The sequence below is a fragment of the Sparus aurata genome, chromosome 4, assembly GCF_900880675.1.
Source record: "Sparus aurata chromosome 4, fSpaAur1.1, whole genome shotgun sequence".
NCBI classification, from domain to species: domain Eukaryota; kingdom Metazoa; phylum Chordata; class Actinopteri; order Spariformes; family Sparidae; genus Sparus; species Sparus aurata.
The window spans coordinates 14386689-14403053 of NC_044190.1; the positions used below are offsets into that span (position 1 = coordinate 14386689).

The window sequence follows — 16365 nt, forward strand, 5'->3', positions numbered from 1 at the left end:
TAAAAAGACATCTGTTGGCTGCAGGGCTTTTTCCTATCGTGCCACTTTTCTCTTCAATAACCTTCTTGCTGACACCAGAAACAGTTGGAAGAGGTGTGCTTCGTCATGGCACGGTTGCATGAGCACGAGCACAAGTATAATCATGCCTATTACGCCACCTTGCATACAACAAATCCCGGAATGTGACAGGGCCTTCTATGACCAACACGACAAAAAATAAGCCACAAAAAAGTCAGTAAAGTCATGTGCTCTGTGTTGTTGTCTCCAATGTGCTGTGACCGTGCTACGACATGGTGACGTATGTACAAGGGGTAATCTTGCTCAGGCCCGGTTGCAGACAGAGCAATGTGAGAACAGGCCAGCAGGGGACTGGAGAGAGAACAACTGGGCCTAGTGTAAATGCCTCTTTAGATTTAATGCTGTCCTGCTGACGAGAAAATATCTGTTTACTTCTGATAAACATTGCATTTCTCTCACATTTTTTTTTCTGTTGTGCAAACTGTGTGTGTGTCTCTCTCCCCCACCTTCCCCCTCTCTCTAGCTTTTTCGTCTCCTCCTCCTCTCTTATCAATCAGGCTCCTTTCTGCTGGAGAACGGCCCCCTGGGAAACTCTCGCTCTCTCCTGGCTCTCGCTACCTCACATATTGAAGGATCTGGATCATCATACCCTTGGGCCCCCATGGATCATTGCTCTCTTCTGTTTTACTATCTCCTCATATCTGTACTTTTGTGAAATCTTAATCTTAATACATTCTGATATTTTATGCTCTTAATCTTCTGTGCCCTGTCATTTTCCAGGTCACTACGGTGGAGTGGAGGTCTTGAGGTTTCTTCCATCTTTTTTCCCCTGCTAAAAGTGTTTTGTTTTTATTATAGGACATTGTACTTACTTGAATGGAGGGTCTAAGGACAGGGGATGTTGTTCACTGTATAGATTGTAAGGCCCACTAAAGCAACATCCTGTGATTTTGGGCTATATAAATACCATTGATTTGATTTGACACAGGTATCACTCAGCTCTTATTACCCCAGTTCTTGCCTCTATTCACTGGTTTGCAGTAAAGCACAAAATCAATTGCAGGAAGTGCTCTGTCAGATATAAGGCTTTGCATGGCCTGGCACCTGCATACATAACAGAAATACTGAGCCCTTATTCTACTGGTAGTGTTCTCCAGTCATCTGACCGGGGCCTTTTATCTGTTCCCTGTTCACATATCAAACCCAGTGGTAACCCTGCTTTTACAGTGGCAGCACCAAAACTTTGGAGCAATCTTTCCCAGTCCATCAGATCTGCCAAATCTGAGATTCGTTTTAAACAACAGCAGAAAACTTTTGACTCTCACGTTTGTTTGTTTGTTTGTTTGCACTATAACTGTGTGTTTTAAAAAGTGCAACAAAAAGTTACTATTAAAGATAATAATTTGAGGGAACAAATTACCAATTTGGGTAAAATAACTATTTATGTGCATAAAAGATTAAGCACATTTATCCCAAAAGCTTACTGATGAATAAGAACAGTATAGTTTACTCAGCTCAGCTGAGAACTTTTCTGGGTAATACCATCTATTACTTTTAGCCCACAGTTTCAGCCTCACAGAACTGACACATAGATGAACAACACAGACATATAGTACAACATCTTTTCTGTGTGTGTGTGTGTGTGTGTGTGTGTGTGTGTGTGCGTGCGTGTGTGTGCGTGTGTGTGTGTGTGTGTCAAGACCTTACCTGTTCTCTCTCAGGTACAGGGAACATGCAGGTGATCACAGCTGGACTAGAGAACTGTTTCTGGGGCTGACTGAGTGGACACATGTCCTTCAGACTGTAGACAAACACTTCCTGCTCCTATCACACAAACACACAAAGATATGACACAATAATGAACACACTCTGTGTACAACTCCAGAGAATACATGTATAATTCTGTTCACATTATTATCTAATTTTCTCTATGCACGTTCCATCATGAAAAAAATCACTGTAAGTAGCTGGAGTCAGAGTGAGGTTAGCCTAGCTTAGCAAGACTGCAATCAGGGGACACAGCTAAGCAACAATAACACGGTGTACTTTCTTGTTTAATCTGAACAAAATTAAAACAAATATTTTGTGGAACTATGTTGAACTCTTATCCACTAACTAAGAAGTGTGGTCATTACATACATAATTTGTTGTGATTGCCCTTAAACAAAGACTCCAATCAATGTTTGCTTCTCTCTCAAAAGCTTTTCATAAAACCTTCTCCAACTACCCTTTATTTTTTAACAATGGCTGCCCCTATTCATCGAAAAATAAACAAATTCTAAATTTTCAAGGACATTTCAACTGAGCTCTAATATTCCTAAGTAGCTTCACTGTAAAAATCCCAGGTACTCCAAGCTTGGAAACATGGTGTCTGCCATCATGGATATTCTGACTCATCCTGGCTTTAAAAAAAAAAAAAAGGTGTGTAGTCAGGTCATCTTACATGAATTTTAGCCTGAACACGCACTGTAATGTGTAATTACAAATCAAGTATAATGGACATTAATTTGCATGAAGAAAAGGTAAAAGTGACTTCAGGTGGTGTGTACCTCAGTGGCCATCCACAGCGTGTTACCCATCTTCATCTGACAGCTGATCCGACTGCCTGGACAGGACATCCTCCTGACCTCCATCTGACCCTTCCTTACATTAACCACACTGTAGTTCCTACACCACACACACACACACACACACACACACACACACACACACACACACACACACACACACACACACACACACACACACACACACACACACAATCAGAGTCATTGTCTGAAATACTAAGTTAGATAGGAAAATTAAGTTGAATAATCAAGATATGGCACACACCCACCACTGCAAACATCAAGTCTGCAAACTTGCAGACCTTTCAAATATTTTCTTTTATTTCAGGGATTTTCTGTTTTTTTTTATTTTTTAAAACACTTAACAAGTCCCCATCTACTTGTTTAGTAGGCTTTTTTGCTGTGAAGCCAAAGTGACCAAAGTGAAGAAAAACAAACCTGTCATCCTTGTCTCCACTCCAGAACACAGCACTGTATCCCTGCAGCTGGGACATGAAGAGTTGGGAGTGGCTGTCGCAGGACAACACATAACTGAGGCAGGGGAAGCTGGGCTCCTGCATCTGCCTCAGACACTGCATAGCCACTGGCCTCTGCGCACACACACACACACGCACACACACACACACACACACACACACACACACACACACACACACACACACACACACACACACACACACACACACACACACTTAGTCTGATCTGCTGTTTGACATTTTTTCTTGAGGCCAGAAATTATATCATTGCATAGAGGAGCTAAACCAGGAGCTAAAAGGGCATGATCCCTCCAGGTTTTCTGTCCACAAAGATGACTTGTTTCGTTCACGGGAACACAACCAAGCCATTAGGAAATGACCCAGGCTTTCTGTGGTGATCAATGAGAATTTTTTTTTTGCATCTTTTAATGTCTTTTCTGGGGTCTCCAGCTTATCCTCTATCTAAACCACACTGTGAACAGCAGTCAATCAGACTACTTCATACAAAGCAGAGCAAACAAGGTACAAGGTTTGCTTTAGACGGAACACAAAAACTACACTGCGTGAACAAACGGTGAGGCTAACCTTCTCTGGCTTTGTGTCCCAGCATTCGGTCAGCAGGCTGTGAAGGCAGCAGAACTGAACCTCCTCTGGACTGCCCAGCACTGGTCGGATGCCTTTGGAGAGCTTCTTCGCTATCTGAAGCTGGTGTTGTCCCAGCGCTGGCCTGCGCCCAGTCAGCAGCTCATACAACATCATACCATAGGAGAACATGTCCACCTTTAAGCAGTGATGATGAGAGAAAGAACAACATCAGAACAACGTCAGATTTCAGAGGTACATCCAGGCCAGTAAGACAAAGACGACAGTGAAATTATTTCTTTGGTTCACAGCAGAAGTAAACGTGATAAATCTGGTACCGCTGCATATGTCTGGGCTACAGCAGACATTTTTCCCCACCCAGCCCTGTGACCCATATTACAATTCAGTATTCACTGCTTCTGAAACATAATTTTGGTGTGCTTTTGAGCATCCATTGCCCCTTAACAACTTCCACTTTAGTGGCGAAACCTTGAATTCACCACGCTGCCACGTGCACAGTGTGCAACTTAAAAACTAAATTTGAAGGACTTAATAACCTAGCCCTGTCACCCTTCGTGCTTTTGGGCACTACAGGAATATAGCAAAATAGGATTATGGAAACACTTGACTAAGAAACCTGTGCAGTCTTAGTAAGGCATGAAGCCACAAAAACAGGTGTAAAACATAAACATGTGTGCCAGATCACTGTTTTGAAAGCTAAATGAACACTAGTCCAGCAGTTATCACTTATCACGTGTGAGGAGGTGAATGGCAGTGATGGCTTGACTTCTACTGATAATGATAATGGAAACACACTGGCAGATACTCAACAGCAACACAACGCCGGTTTATCCTGGTCTCCTCTTATCTTCTGGAGCTCATTCATCTGTGTATACTCAGGACTCTGATTGCCTTGGATTTGTTTGCAATCACAGCAGCCCTTAACTTGAAAGAGCACCTTTGTTCATTAACTGTGATTTTTTTTTTTTTTTAAGGCAAAGACAAACTCCAGTTTTGTTGTCTTGTGACTCATTCATCTCATCCTTGACATTCACATCTGAGGACCTGATTACCCGAGTGGATTCCTGTCTCTGGATGGTCACACAACGTGATTGGGGGACTCAGCCCCTGTGGAGTTTTACCAGAATAGCTTGTTAGAGACAAACAATAGTGCACTGCCAAAAGCACACAGCTACTTCTGTAGTGACTCCAGATATACTGTAATGCCATAGCATACCGCAGACACAGTGGCTATGGAAAACTATGGCACATTTACTGTTTTTTCCTGACAAGTCCTGACGAACTGTGCTGATTAGCTTTCCCTTCACCAGTTCTACTGCGCCGAGTTGATCCGAGCCACACCGAGCCACAGGATTACTTCAACTGAGTGACATTATGTCAATCTAAATAAATTAAACCAGATTAAAAGGATAAGGCCGTGGTGGCTCTTCATGGGCAGTGTAGACCATCTTTTCTCTCAATGAATGCAACCTGGTATATTCAAATGTTTTCACCTAACGGGTAAAATAACTAGTTAAAAACTGTTTTCAAACATTTCTAGAGCACACCCATTCATGACATTTTAACTGCATTAAACAATCCATGTTTGGGATCCCTAATGGTCACTTAGTTGTGATGATGTCCTAAACACTTTCTGCTTGTGTTGCTGTATATTGTCAAGTTCTTCCACTGACAAATAAATGTTCCATTTCTTGCCAAGATACTCACAGCTGGCAAACACATTAACAGCCATTTTCATTTATTTTCCTATTACACTACTCTGACCTCTCCCTCTCTCTCAAGCGTTAATTCGCTCTCCAGCCTCATCTGCATCTCATGAGAACCGCTAAACCACATCAAACTGTGAAATTAACCAAGTAGAAGAGAAAAGGTGTTTGATTTGCTGAGGTCAGCAGACTCTGTGAGAGGGGCTGATGAATAGAGGCTTAAAGACACATTTCTGCTCCTCCACAGAGGCAGGGCCCTGTAAAACAGTAAGCCCTAGTAAAGCTAGCCTCCCTGGGGAGTCCAGGATCTCACAGCAGACTGGGCCAGCTGTATCAGAGTAACACACTGCTGTGATCTGTCAGCACAGAGAACATATATCAATTTGACTGGTTTCTCAAACTCTAAAACACACTTTACATCTCAGTCAAGCAGATCAATGATCATTTTGTGTATGCCCAATAATCTGACCATTTTCTTGCTTTTGATGCTGATAGAAAACACTACCCTAGCCAAACTGTTCAACAGAAAACTGTAGAATATAATACTCACCTAAATTATCTAGTTCACAAGTGACATTTGATGAAAAAAATATATAGTAAAAATGTTTGCTAAGCAATTGGTTTCAATGGTTTAAATGTACAATTTGTAAAATACAGCATACATTTAAAGACAGCTCTGAAAACATAGGGGGTAAGTGTATCACCAGAGGAACTTTTGCTAGCTTTTGTTGGCTTTAGCTAGCTGCGTTTGCTATTTACTGCAGCTCATGGCTCCCTTAGCTGTGAAGCCAGTGATCCTATGGTCTGTCTGGACTGAGAACTCGGATCACGGCAAAAGTCACCACGGGAAACAGGGCCCAGCTCAACTGGATTTGACAGTCTGAGAGTGAACGCAAACACCAAACTAAGACCATACGTAGCCTCCAAGAACACCGGAGGCCTGCTTGAAGAGGGGACATGGTACAGAGGTGATTTTCAACAGCTCTGATACAACCGTGGCAAAACCTGCATGTATCTATTGCTTTCTTCCTCCTTTCCCATTAAAGCAAACATGTGGAACTAATCAGACATTAAGGCAACATGCTGCAGAGAGGAAGTAGCCAGTCTAAACATCAGCCAGCTAACTGTGAACCCTTTGGAGTGAAAAGTCAAATAAATAGAGGCGGGGGAAACTCCTTCATTCCCAACACTTTCTGTTCATCCATCAGTGGGTCAGACTAATTTTAGCATGTCCGCCCTCTGTTACTGTTTCAACATTACCAGGCAAGGATTATACAGACGTTCAGCAGAAGGAAAAATAATTCACATTAAGGTAGAGTGCAGAGCAGCAGCATGGACAAAGTGGAGTCCATAACAAGTGACCCCCTCTGGAATAAACTTTACTTGACTTTGTTTTGAGATAATCCTGCTGTCTTCAGTTTGGAATGCAGACAGATGCAGATTATATGGGCCATGTTGATTTATGTCCTGACAGCACTATTCAAGTCTCTAATTCAGGTTGTGGCCGACAATACACACAACCAGTCATTTGTTTGTGAAATCTTGATATTGATTTGGGGACAATGACATGGCATTGGCCCGTGTGTGTTCGGCCACAAGCCCATAGAATGAAGCCTGGCAAGATGTGATGATTACTTGATCAGCTGCCTCACAGAGTAATGGGTTTCCTGTCTTTTTCTGGTTTGTGATTTTGTGACTCAGCTGCTGTACCAATATCCTATTAGCATAACAAAGGTATTTACATATATACTATACTTTAGGTGACCATACAAAACTCTGTTAAGCAGTTAAACAAGATATCTTGTATTTATGGTCCTACAGACAGACAGAACCAACCTTATAATACTCCTCATTGATAATGGGCAAAAAGTGCACCACAATAAGCCCAACAGTGACACAATATTTAAACAATAAAAATGCTACACACATTACATAATGTGAGTTAAGAAGAGTTGGTCAGTACTTTCTCATCATATACGATGCCTGGCCGGACCTCAGGAGCCTGGTAACCCGGTGTGCCTTCCACCCCCAATGCCCCCTCATGGAAGGATTGACGAGAAATGCCATAGTCAGACAGTTTAATGTTCACTGGATCTTTTTCCTGGAAGAAGACACAGCTGAGTTGAATTATACAAACAAATCTGTTTCCTCATAAAAAATAGTCTCCACTTGTATGTGTCAGTTTTCTGTTACATTAACATTTTGGATCTTTGTCTTGACACAAGGATACTAGGTTGATTGTGAAATAAGAACAATGAATGGTTTGTTTATGGTAATTAATGTACAGACCTCCAGAGACCACACCAGGATGTTGTCAGATTTGAGGTCACAGAAGATGATGCTCTTCCTGTGAAGGTATGCCAGTCCTGCTGCAATCTGATATGCTACTTTGAAGGTTAGCATGTGACCAAGAGGCATGTACCTGGAGTCTAAAAAGACAAAATACAACTTAATGTTTCACTTACATGGTTACAGATATTGAAGTGGGAAATTACAGGATGAAGATCTCTGTACGTGCCTTTGCCTTTGTGCCTCTCTTCCAGAACAGTGTTGAGGCTGCCCAGGGGGGCCAACTGCAGGGCGAAGCAGAGCGGACGGATGCTGATGCCCACCAGAGAGACGATGCAGGGATGCTGCAGAGAGTGTAACATACTGGCCTCCTGACGAAATTCAGAGAAGCTCCGACAAGCATCTGCAGATTGCAGATGTTTCACCATGGTGTCTAAGACAATGAACAAAAGAAGGATAAGCCATATCAAACTACAAATAATCTACATTCTTCACTACTGCACATACACTAACCAGTACTATACATGCTCACACATACCCATATATGTTTATACTATTCTCCATACTTATAATATACAGCGATCAGCCACAACATTAAAATCACTGACAGGTGAATGACATTGATAATCTTGTTATAATGCAACGTTCTGCAAGGAAAAATTGGGTCCTGGAATTCAGGTGGATGCTTCCTGAGACACATCAACTACACAAACAGCATGGCAGATCAAGTACACACTCCTGTAGCAACAGCACTTGCCAACTGCATTGGACCCCAGGCAGGGCAATGTGCCCTGCCACACCACAAAAAATGCTCAGGAATGGCCTCAAGATTGACCTTGACTCCAAATTCCCCCAAAATCTCTGTGGGATATGCCCAACCAAGACAATTCATGGAGGCCTCACCATAGATGAGCTTGGCTATGACCCTTTAGGCAAGGACACAGGACTTCTGGTGTTCTTTGGTGTCCTGTAGTGTCTGGCACTGGAGGCATGTGGGTTGCAGGTTGGGGCAAGGACACCCCGAGGATGCTTGTTCAGAATGGGATCTGGGGAATTTGGAGGCCAGGCGGACACCTTGAGCTCTTTGTCACCATCCTACAGACATTCCTGAGAAGTTTCTGTGGTATCAGGGTGCACTGTCCTGCTAGGGAGTCACAGCCATCTGAGAGTGCAGTTGCCATGAGGCAGTGTACTTGGTCTAAGGATTGTTTAGGTGGTGCATCTCAAAAGTTAACTACGCACATGAATGCCAGTCTGAAGGTTCCCCAGCAAAACATTATGTTGTAACAACATGAACAATGTTGTTATCTTCACTGATCAGCCACAATTTCAAAGTTGTGGCTGATCAGTGTATATGATACATACTTTATATTTTGCCTACTCTAACTCTTTCACATACCGCATATCTTACTATTTATTCTGTATATTAACACTACAGTACATTACTTTTGCACTTTACTGCTTTTTTGGCACTTCCAGTTTGATGCTTAACTGCAAAAAGTTGTCTATGTACTGTGTACAATGACAATAAAGTTGAATATAATCTAATCTCCACTCATCGGTATTCTCCTTTTGCCATCTATATTGGTATATATCAATTTGAGGTGGAAAGTCCTAACAGACTCTCAACCACATTCCAAGGTTTTTCCAGTTAATTCACATCACACCAGAGGCCATCTTTGAAGAGAGACTAGAGTTACCATCCCCAACACATGCATACCCACCACCTATTAACATGTGGCTGATGTTACACACAGGTCATTTTCAGACCAGATTTTCATTTTCAGATATTTCACACAGGTAAAATAATCTGGAGAAGAGAGAGTGATGGGCTGGACTCTGTTGACGGGGCTCTCACTGCAATTAATAATGGTCAACTGTATTATTCACTATACCAAATACAGTAAACCACGACACATCAGACAATACAAACAGCATGAAGAAGGGTTCAGTAGGCAGGAAGAAAATGAACATTTACAACAAAGAACTACAATAAGAGGTTTATTAAGTCAGACAAAGGTGATTATATCTTTTAGAACAATTCCAACAACTGATGTAATCCAGATGCCCACTATTTAACAAGGTGCTATGTCCCTATGATAATTAAGGTCTGGATTTATTATAGGCTTTTAGGCTGTTAGATAAAGATGATGAAAGACCCTGTAATGTGTCAGTCTGTATCTGGTATTAATAGTTGTCTCTAAAAAGGGGGATGCTAAGAGAAGCAACCAAATGTAATGATACAAGACATTTTAGACGAGAGCTTAGACAGCTGCATATCAATTGAACGAGAGAGTGTGTGAAGGTGAAAAAAGAGGTTTGCACAACTGGTGCGGTCCCAAAGCTACAACGCTAATTATCATTAACAAAGAGAGGCATACAAAACACCCAGCTGCAGATTTTAAATGGTGATGACCATCTTTTTCCTCGATCAAAATGAAAAACGTCGCCAGCAGCACATCATATCAGCTGTAGCTAATTAAGGTGATTTCAATGAGTTTGTGTAGTTTTGAGTAAAAAGGTAAGATGGAACAACTACGTTAAAAAAGATGCAGAGGTATTGTTATAAAAATTGTGTTATATGTGTGAGTGTGGTATTTGTGAACGAGTAAAACTGATTTGATTCATTGATTCATTGGTTGAGGTGGTTGATGGACAGGTGTGCAGTAAAAGGAAGTTTTACCTGTTTTCTGTGGTTCCACCTACTCAGTATGAAAATGTCTCAAGAAACCAATACTCAAGTATGACAGGGGACATCACAGGGTTTGAGAATCCTGACTTTGATTTATTTTTACTGTAGCATTTATCTCCTGTTGACCTAAAAACCTTTTTATTCCAATTGTGAAAATACAAAAAAGGGCTATTCCACGTCTTTCTTCATGTCTAGACTACATCAGACCAGGTCCAGGTCCAAAACTGCTTTACTAAGACTAGTCAAATCAAATCTGCTGACGGGAAAACAATTTAAGGAGAGAAGGAGAGAAGGACAGAGCAAGCGAGGAAGACAGCTGAGGTGTGAGGAGACACTGCAGAAAAATCTCTCATCTTCAGTATTGACCAACTGAACCACACACTTCTTTAAAAAGTGGAATGACCTCGTACCTGTGTCACTGCTGATGGCCTGTTGTCGATACCTCTTAAAGTGAAAGCGTTTGATGGCCACTGGCTGGTCACAATATCGGGCTCGGTAGATGACGGCCCCACTGCCACCCTGGCCGAGGATCTTACTGTCCTCCTCAGAGTACTCTAGCATGGCCCCGTCCAAAAAGAGCCTAAGACACACACACACACACACACACAAAGATATTTTGGGATTACAAAGTGGATTTATCTCCACTCCTGTTTATCAACCTGACTGCAGCAGCAATCTACACAGTTGTTAGGGTTAGGGGAAATGTACTTTACCTAATGAATGTAACATTACAGAAGAACAACAGAGTAGAAGAACAGAGAACTGGGGTACCTGGGTTAGTGCTGAGTTAAGTGAGAGATAATGTAAGTACACAACACACCAAAATATATGCTGTACACTGTATTGGCAAGAACATAGGTAACACATTTGTTTTTTTTTTTGGAGATTTGAACACAAAAATGTTACATAATATATCTTCAAAGTGAATCAACTGTTGGTTTGTTTACATCCAACAACAACCAAGTTAATTCAGGTCCCCCTCCCAAAAAAACCCAAAAACGGTCAGCTTCAGCACATTCAGAATCTGCTGCTCAGACCGGAACAAGATGAAGAAAAATGAACATATTACCAGATCTCAGGTATCTGAACTGGTTTGTATTGTGTCATAGAATCGAGTTCAGTCTGATGAGCATATCTTTCAAAATCCTTTCATCTGCATAGACACCCGCCACAAAGATTCAGATTTCCTAGAATCCTAACCTCAGCGTTGATGATGTTCAAATCAAGATGGCAGCTTTAATGAGCTCAGGCCCTCCAGTCTGAATGGTGACATACTTTAAAGGCCCAACATCTGGATGTAAATCTGCAGGAAAAATACTGCTACGGTTTCAGCTTACATTTGCTTTTAATTAATATATATATATATTTTTTTTTTTTAATTAGTTGAATCTTCCAAGGGACCAGGGTAGTGATGTCCCAAACAGATCTTCAGTCATGCTTCAGAGATGATCAAACTATATTTTAATCACACTTAATCACATGTTGCTAAATAATGACAAGGCAAAAGTTTTGACTTATTTTTAAGTTACAGTTGTTGCATACTTTTTACAAGTTTAATTTATGTGCATGATTTTATTCATTCATGATTTTGTGTTATTTATGCATGTTTTTAGACCCTATGTACGAGTGTTCTACTTCCTGCCTCAATTGTGACACATTACCCCAACTAACCTGCACATGTAGAACTATGCTTCATTGATAGACATTGCGGCCAGCCTATTAGAGACGAGAGCATGGCTGCTGACCAATCAGCGGCTGAGGGGAGAGTCAAAAGAGCCAAACACAGAACAAAGGAGATGATTTTCAGGTGGAAAGGGAAGGCAGGAGAGGAGCTGGACATGAGGATGGCTGGGGATATGAAACTACTGTGGTGTCCTGGGGTGTGGGCATCAAAGCGAAGAACGCCAGCAGACTCAATAAACTCATCAAGAAGGCAGGGTCTGTTCTTGGCTCTAAGCTTCTCAACCCTGGAGGAGGTGGCTGAGGACAGGATGCTGGCAAAACTGCTGGCAATCATGGATAATGCCTCTCACCCACTCCACAAAACTCTGGACAAGCTTAAGAGCAGCTTCAGCAACAGACTCATTCAACTCCATTGCCCAAAGGAACAGCACAGGAAATCGTTCCTTCCTGGTGCCATCAGACTCTATAATGCTCACTCCACAACACACAAATAAAGCCCTTTAAATTATTATTACTGTACACACTGCACCTTATTCTCTCGCACCTTATGAACCACTTACCTTTTCTCTTCTACCTCAGTATTTTATTTTCCATCTATCCATCCTTCCATCCATCCCTAACCCTAACCCACTAACTAACTAAGCCGGTAGGCAGGAGACACTGGGACAGAGAGCAACAAAGAGGAGAGCTGAGGAGAGGGAACACAGGACACGGGACGGGAGCCATGGTTGAAACTTTACCACGGAGACGGAGCAGTTGCAGCCCAGAATTTAGATGCCCACTAACCTCTGGGAAAACCCAGAATGTTTGGCGCAATGTAGACGCAGCATCATATTGAAGAGGGCTGCCAGGCAGCGTGAGCGCCCTTTGGGACAAGTGGTAAACAGAGGGCAGTGTTAACTGAATGGAAATGCTTGCATTGTACTGGTGGCGTGTTTCAACAACATTTCGGACTAATTTTAAGCTGTCTTAATGTTTTTTGATTTGTGGCCTGAACTCAGGTGTTGTACCACCCATCAAAACTGTTGAATAAACCACTTTGCATCTGCCCAGGAATATTGTCAAGTCCTTGGTCATCCACACAGTGCTTGCAAACCAGATAAATAATAATCCAGAATCTACAAATCACAATAGACCATTATCTCACAGCTTTTCACATACACACACTACTGTTGTTTCAGATAATAAACATGGCTGTGTACTAAAAACATGTTCCAGTCAGCTAGCTTATGTAATTCCTGACATCTTTAATATCTGACTCACACACAAGATTGTATGCCTTGTTTACTTGCCCTGGGTGTTAATTCCTCCAGAAGGTCTGGCTCTACACCCCACTCTCTCCTCCAGAGCTGGCCAGAGCAGCGGCTGTGCACACTTCTCCACTCGGCTCACCCCAAATAACACTAAGCAAATTTCCACTAACATAATTTGATATACTAATATCATTTTCATACCATCTTACATTTTCAGTGTCTAACATTCACTCCTTAAGACAAGCTAACAACAGTAATCCTAGACGAGCTCAGGTGCTGACTCTACACCTTGTCTAGACCAGCAGTGTTGTAAAAGCTGCTTCAGTGTCACTGGGTGTATTCCATCACAAGAGTTTTAATAACACAACACGGCCTGAAGCCCAAAAAGACACTTACATAGTTAACATATACATGACGTACAAACCTCAATTTTTCTGTTAGATGCTTGAGATGGATGACTGAAAAGTGTGTCCGAAACACATCTAATGTAATGAATAAAGCCCAGCCAGTTTTAGTTCATACATATACAGTATATACAGAAATAGAAAGGTCAAAGATTGTGTATTTGACGTAATTCAGAAACTGTTTCTCCATGACGCCAAGCTTGTCTACAACCCTGTAATGTCCCACATGATAAATTTCTTGGTCACAATATTCAATGACAAATGCAGTTGCTGTGCCACTACTGTTGTTCCAACAGACTTCAGACCTAACTTTGGTAATACATGTGCGGATCCTGCCTATATCCAACTGATTAAATGAAGAGAAACTTCATCTGTCAGGCCCACAAATAACCAACACCAACCAACGCTTGCACAAGTTTCAGTTTTTTAAAATACAATGATCCATTAAATGGTGATGGTTTACCGTGTTGGGAAGTCGGTCATGAAGAGTTCTGGGACAAGCTCTTGGAGGTTGACTGGCTGGTCGGTATGCTGAGGACAGATGATATACTCCTTCTCCACTGCAGCCAGCACACAGTCCTCCATGTTGAAGTAATGTACTCCTGCAGCACCTCCTCCTCCTCCTCCTCCTCCTCCTCCTCCATCATCATCTTCTCCACTTCCTCCTCTCTCTTCCAACTGGCTGGGCTGGCTGGCTGGTGACTTGGTCTTCTTCTTTTGGCCAAGTGAGGCACAGATGGGACAGGGGGCATACTGCTCTATGAGGAGGCTCCCATCACTCTCACTGGCGGTCAAAGCTACAACAGAGATAAAAGATATGTAAATGGTAAATGGTCTTGCATTTTTATAGCGCTTCTCCAGTCTACTGACCGCTCAAAGCGCTTTACAATACATGCCACATTCACCCACTCACACACACATTCATACACTGATGGCGGAGGCTGCCATGCAAGGCGCCAACTGCTCATCAGGAGCAATCTGGGGTTCAGTCTCTTGCTCAAGGACACTTCGACATGCAACTGGGGGTAGCTGGGATTCGAACCAGTGACCTTCCGACCATCTGTTGCTCATGCAGAGCTGGAAACTAAATTTGTTGAACATCATAATGGTACGAAGAGTTGGGCCAGTCACATTTAACAGATTAGTACTCAAATGTGATGGACTTTTTCAGGTTATATTATCAATCACATTTGAAGGTGTCATCTTTTATTAATTGCATCAATGGGTGAAGTTCATACTTAAAGAAGGAATACCATTTGTTTGACATAAGTAGGTATCTATGTATAGATATGTTCCTACAGTGAAACAACATTTTTTTTACAGCAGCAATGACATGTAATGAAGCTCCACTGTAATGAAGTGGAGAGACGGAGGAGCGACAGGAAGTATCTTGACTTAATCCATCACAAGCTGGCATGGTTCATGTATAGCCCAGGACAGGAATGGTCTAAAGTGGGTGATTAAAACTGCCCAGAACATCACTAGTACCATCTACAGAGCATCAGAGACATTGGTGAAGTGAGATGTCTGCATAGAGCCCAAAGGATACTGAAAGACAGCACCAACCCAAGCCAATGTCTGTTGTGAGACTCTTAGACACACCAGCTCTGTATATACAGAGAGCAGTGCACTAACCAGGGAACCACTGCTCAATCAGAGAATTGACGTGATCTGTGATGAAGGCCATGGCAGAGAAGTCTCTCATCTCTGACTGGCAGATGATCTTGATGCCTCCACTCTTCTTCCTCTTCCAGTTGACAACTGATGACTCCACGCTGCAGAGACACAAACACACGTCATCACCTGATTTCACTGGAAGTTTCATCCACTTTTCAACACCTCACCTATCAGCCTGTACACAGCAGCAGATGTGGGGCAAGCAAGAGCAGCAGGAACAAGTACCTAATTGACCTCCCTTTGATTAGTTGCAATTATTTGACATTTTTTAGATTTGAGAGATGTTTAATCATTAATGTGTTACATCATTTTCTCATTTCATACATTGCATGTCATAGTAAATCAAAGCACTGAGACTGCTGTGATATATAAATGTAATATATATTAAATATCAGGCGACTTAAGACATCGAGACACAGTAATATGTTCGGTGCATATTTTGAACAAAGATTATTTGTTCTGATGGTTTAAAACCTTATAAAAATGACAGCATTTATCAGTAATCCCCTGTGACCACCCAGTTGATCTGCCGAACTTCTGACCTTCCCCATCTCCAGTGTGTTCCAGTATATCCCTTTGAAGTTGACTGAATACTTCCTCCATCCTAATGTTTGCCTTCACAGGCTTTTCAATCAGGTCTACATATCCCAATTCAGAAGTGGCTCTAAATCTAACTGAAGCTCCATTCCAATTTTCACACTCTTTATTTCCTCACTAAAGCATTTGTATGATTTCATTATTGGCCCTCTAAGCCCAAGCTCTGACCTGAGGTAACCTCCATCAAAAGTGACCAGCAGCCCCTCCTTCCAGTAGATGGTCTTGCTGCGTCGGACTCTGAAGGTGCTGCAGCGATTCCTCTGCTGGGATCCAGCAAAGCTGTAGATCACAGAGTTCCTCCTGCTCTGGCTCCTGGTGTTTTTTTTAGGCTCAAATGACTGCACAAACACAACATTTCAGGCCACGAATGTGAAAAGCTGAAAGAATACAAGTGCAACAT

General features: G+C 42.1%; 1 protein-coding gene across 2 annotated transcripts in view; it reads right to left on the reverse strand.

Moving 5' to 3' along the window:
- The window catches only part of lrrk1 (leucine-rich repeat kinase 1), a 90868-nt gene that overhangs the window by 19781 nt on the left and 54722 nt on the right, over positions 1 to 16365 (reverse strand). For both annotated transcript variants that reach the window (XM_030414873.1, XM_030414874.1), the window contains 11 exons: positions 16134 to 16303; positions 15327 to 15466; positions 14155 to 14488; positions 10762 to 10931; positions 7889 to 8092; positions 7660 to 7799; positions 7334 to 7471; positions 3647 to 3841; positions 3024 to 3175; positions 2568 to 2685; positions 1726 to 1842 (listed from right to left, as the gene is read on the reverse strand). In XM_030414873.1, coding sequence (XP_030270733.1) covers positions 1726 to 1842; positions 2568 to 2685; positions 3024 to 3175; positions 3647 to 3841; positions 7334 to 7471; positions 7660 to 7799; positions 7889 to 8092; positions 10762 to 10931; positions 14155 to 14488; positions 15327 to 15466; positions 16134 to 16303 — 1878 coding nt within the window. The remainder of the gene's footprint in view (positions 1 to 1725; positions 1843 to 2567; positions 2686 to 3023; positions 3176 to 3646; positions 3842 to 7333; positions 7472 to 7659; positions 7800 to 7888; positions 8093 to 10761; positions 10932 to 14154; positions 14489 to 15326; positions 15467 to 16133; positions 16304 to 16365) is intronic.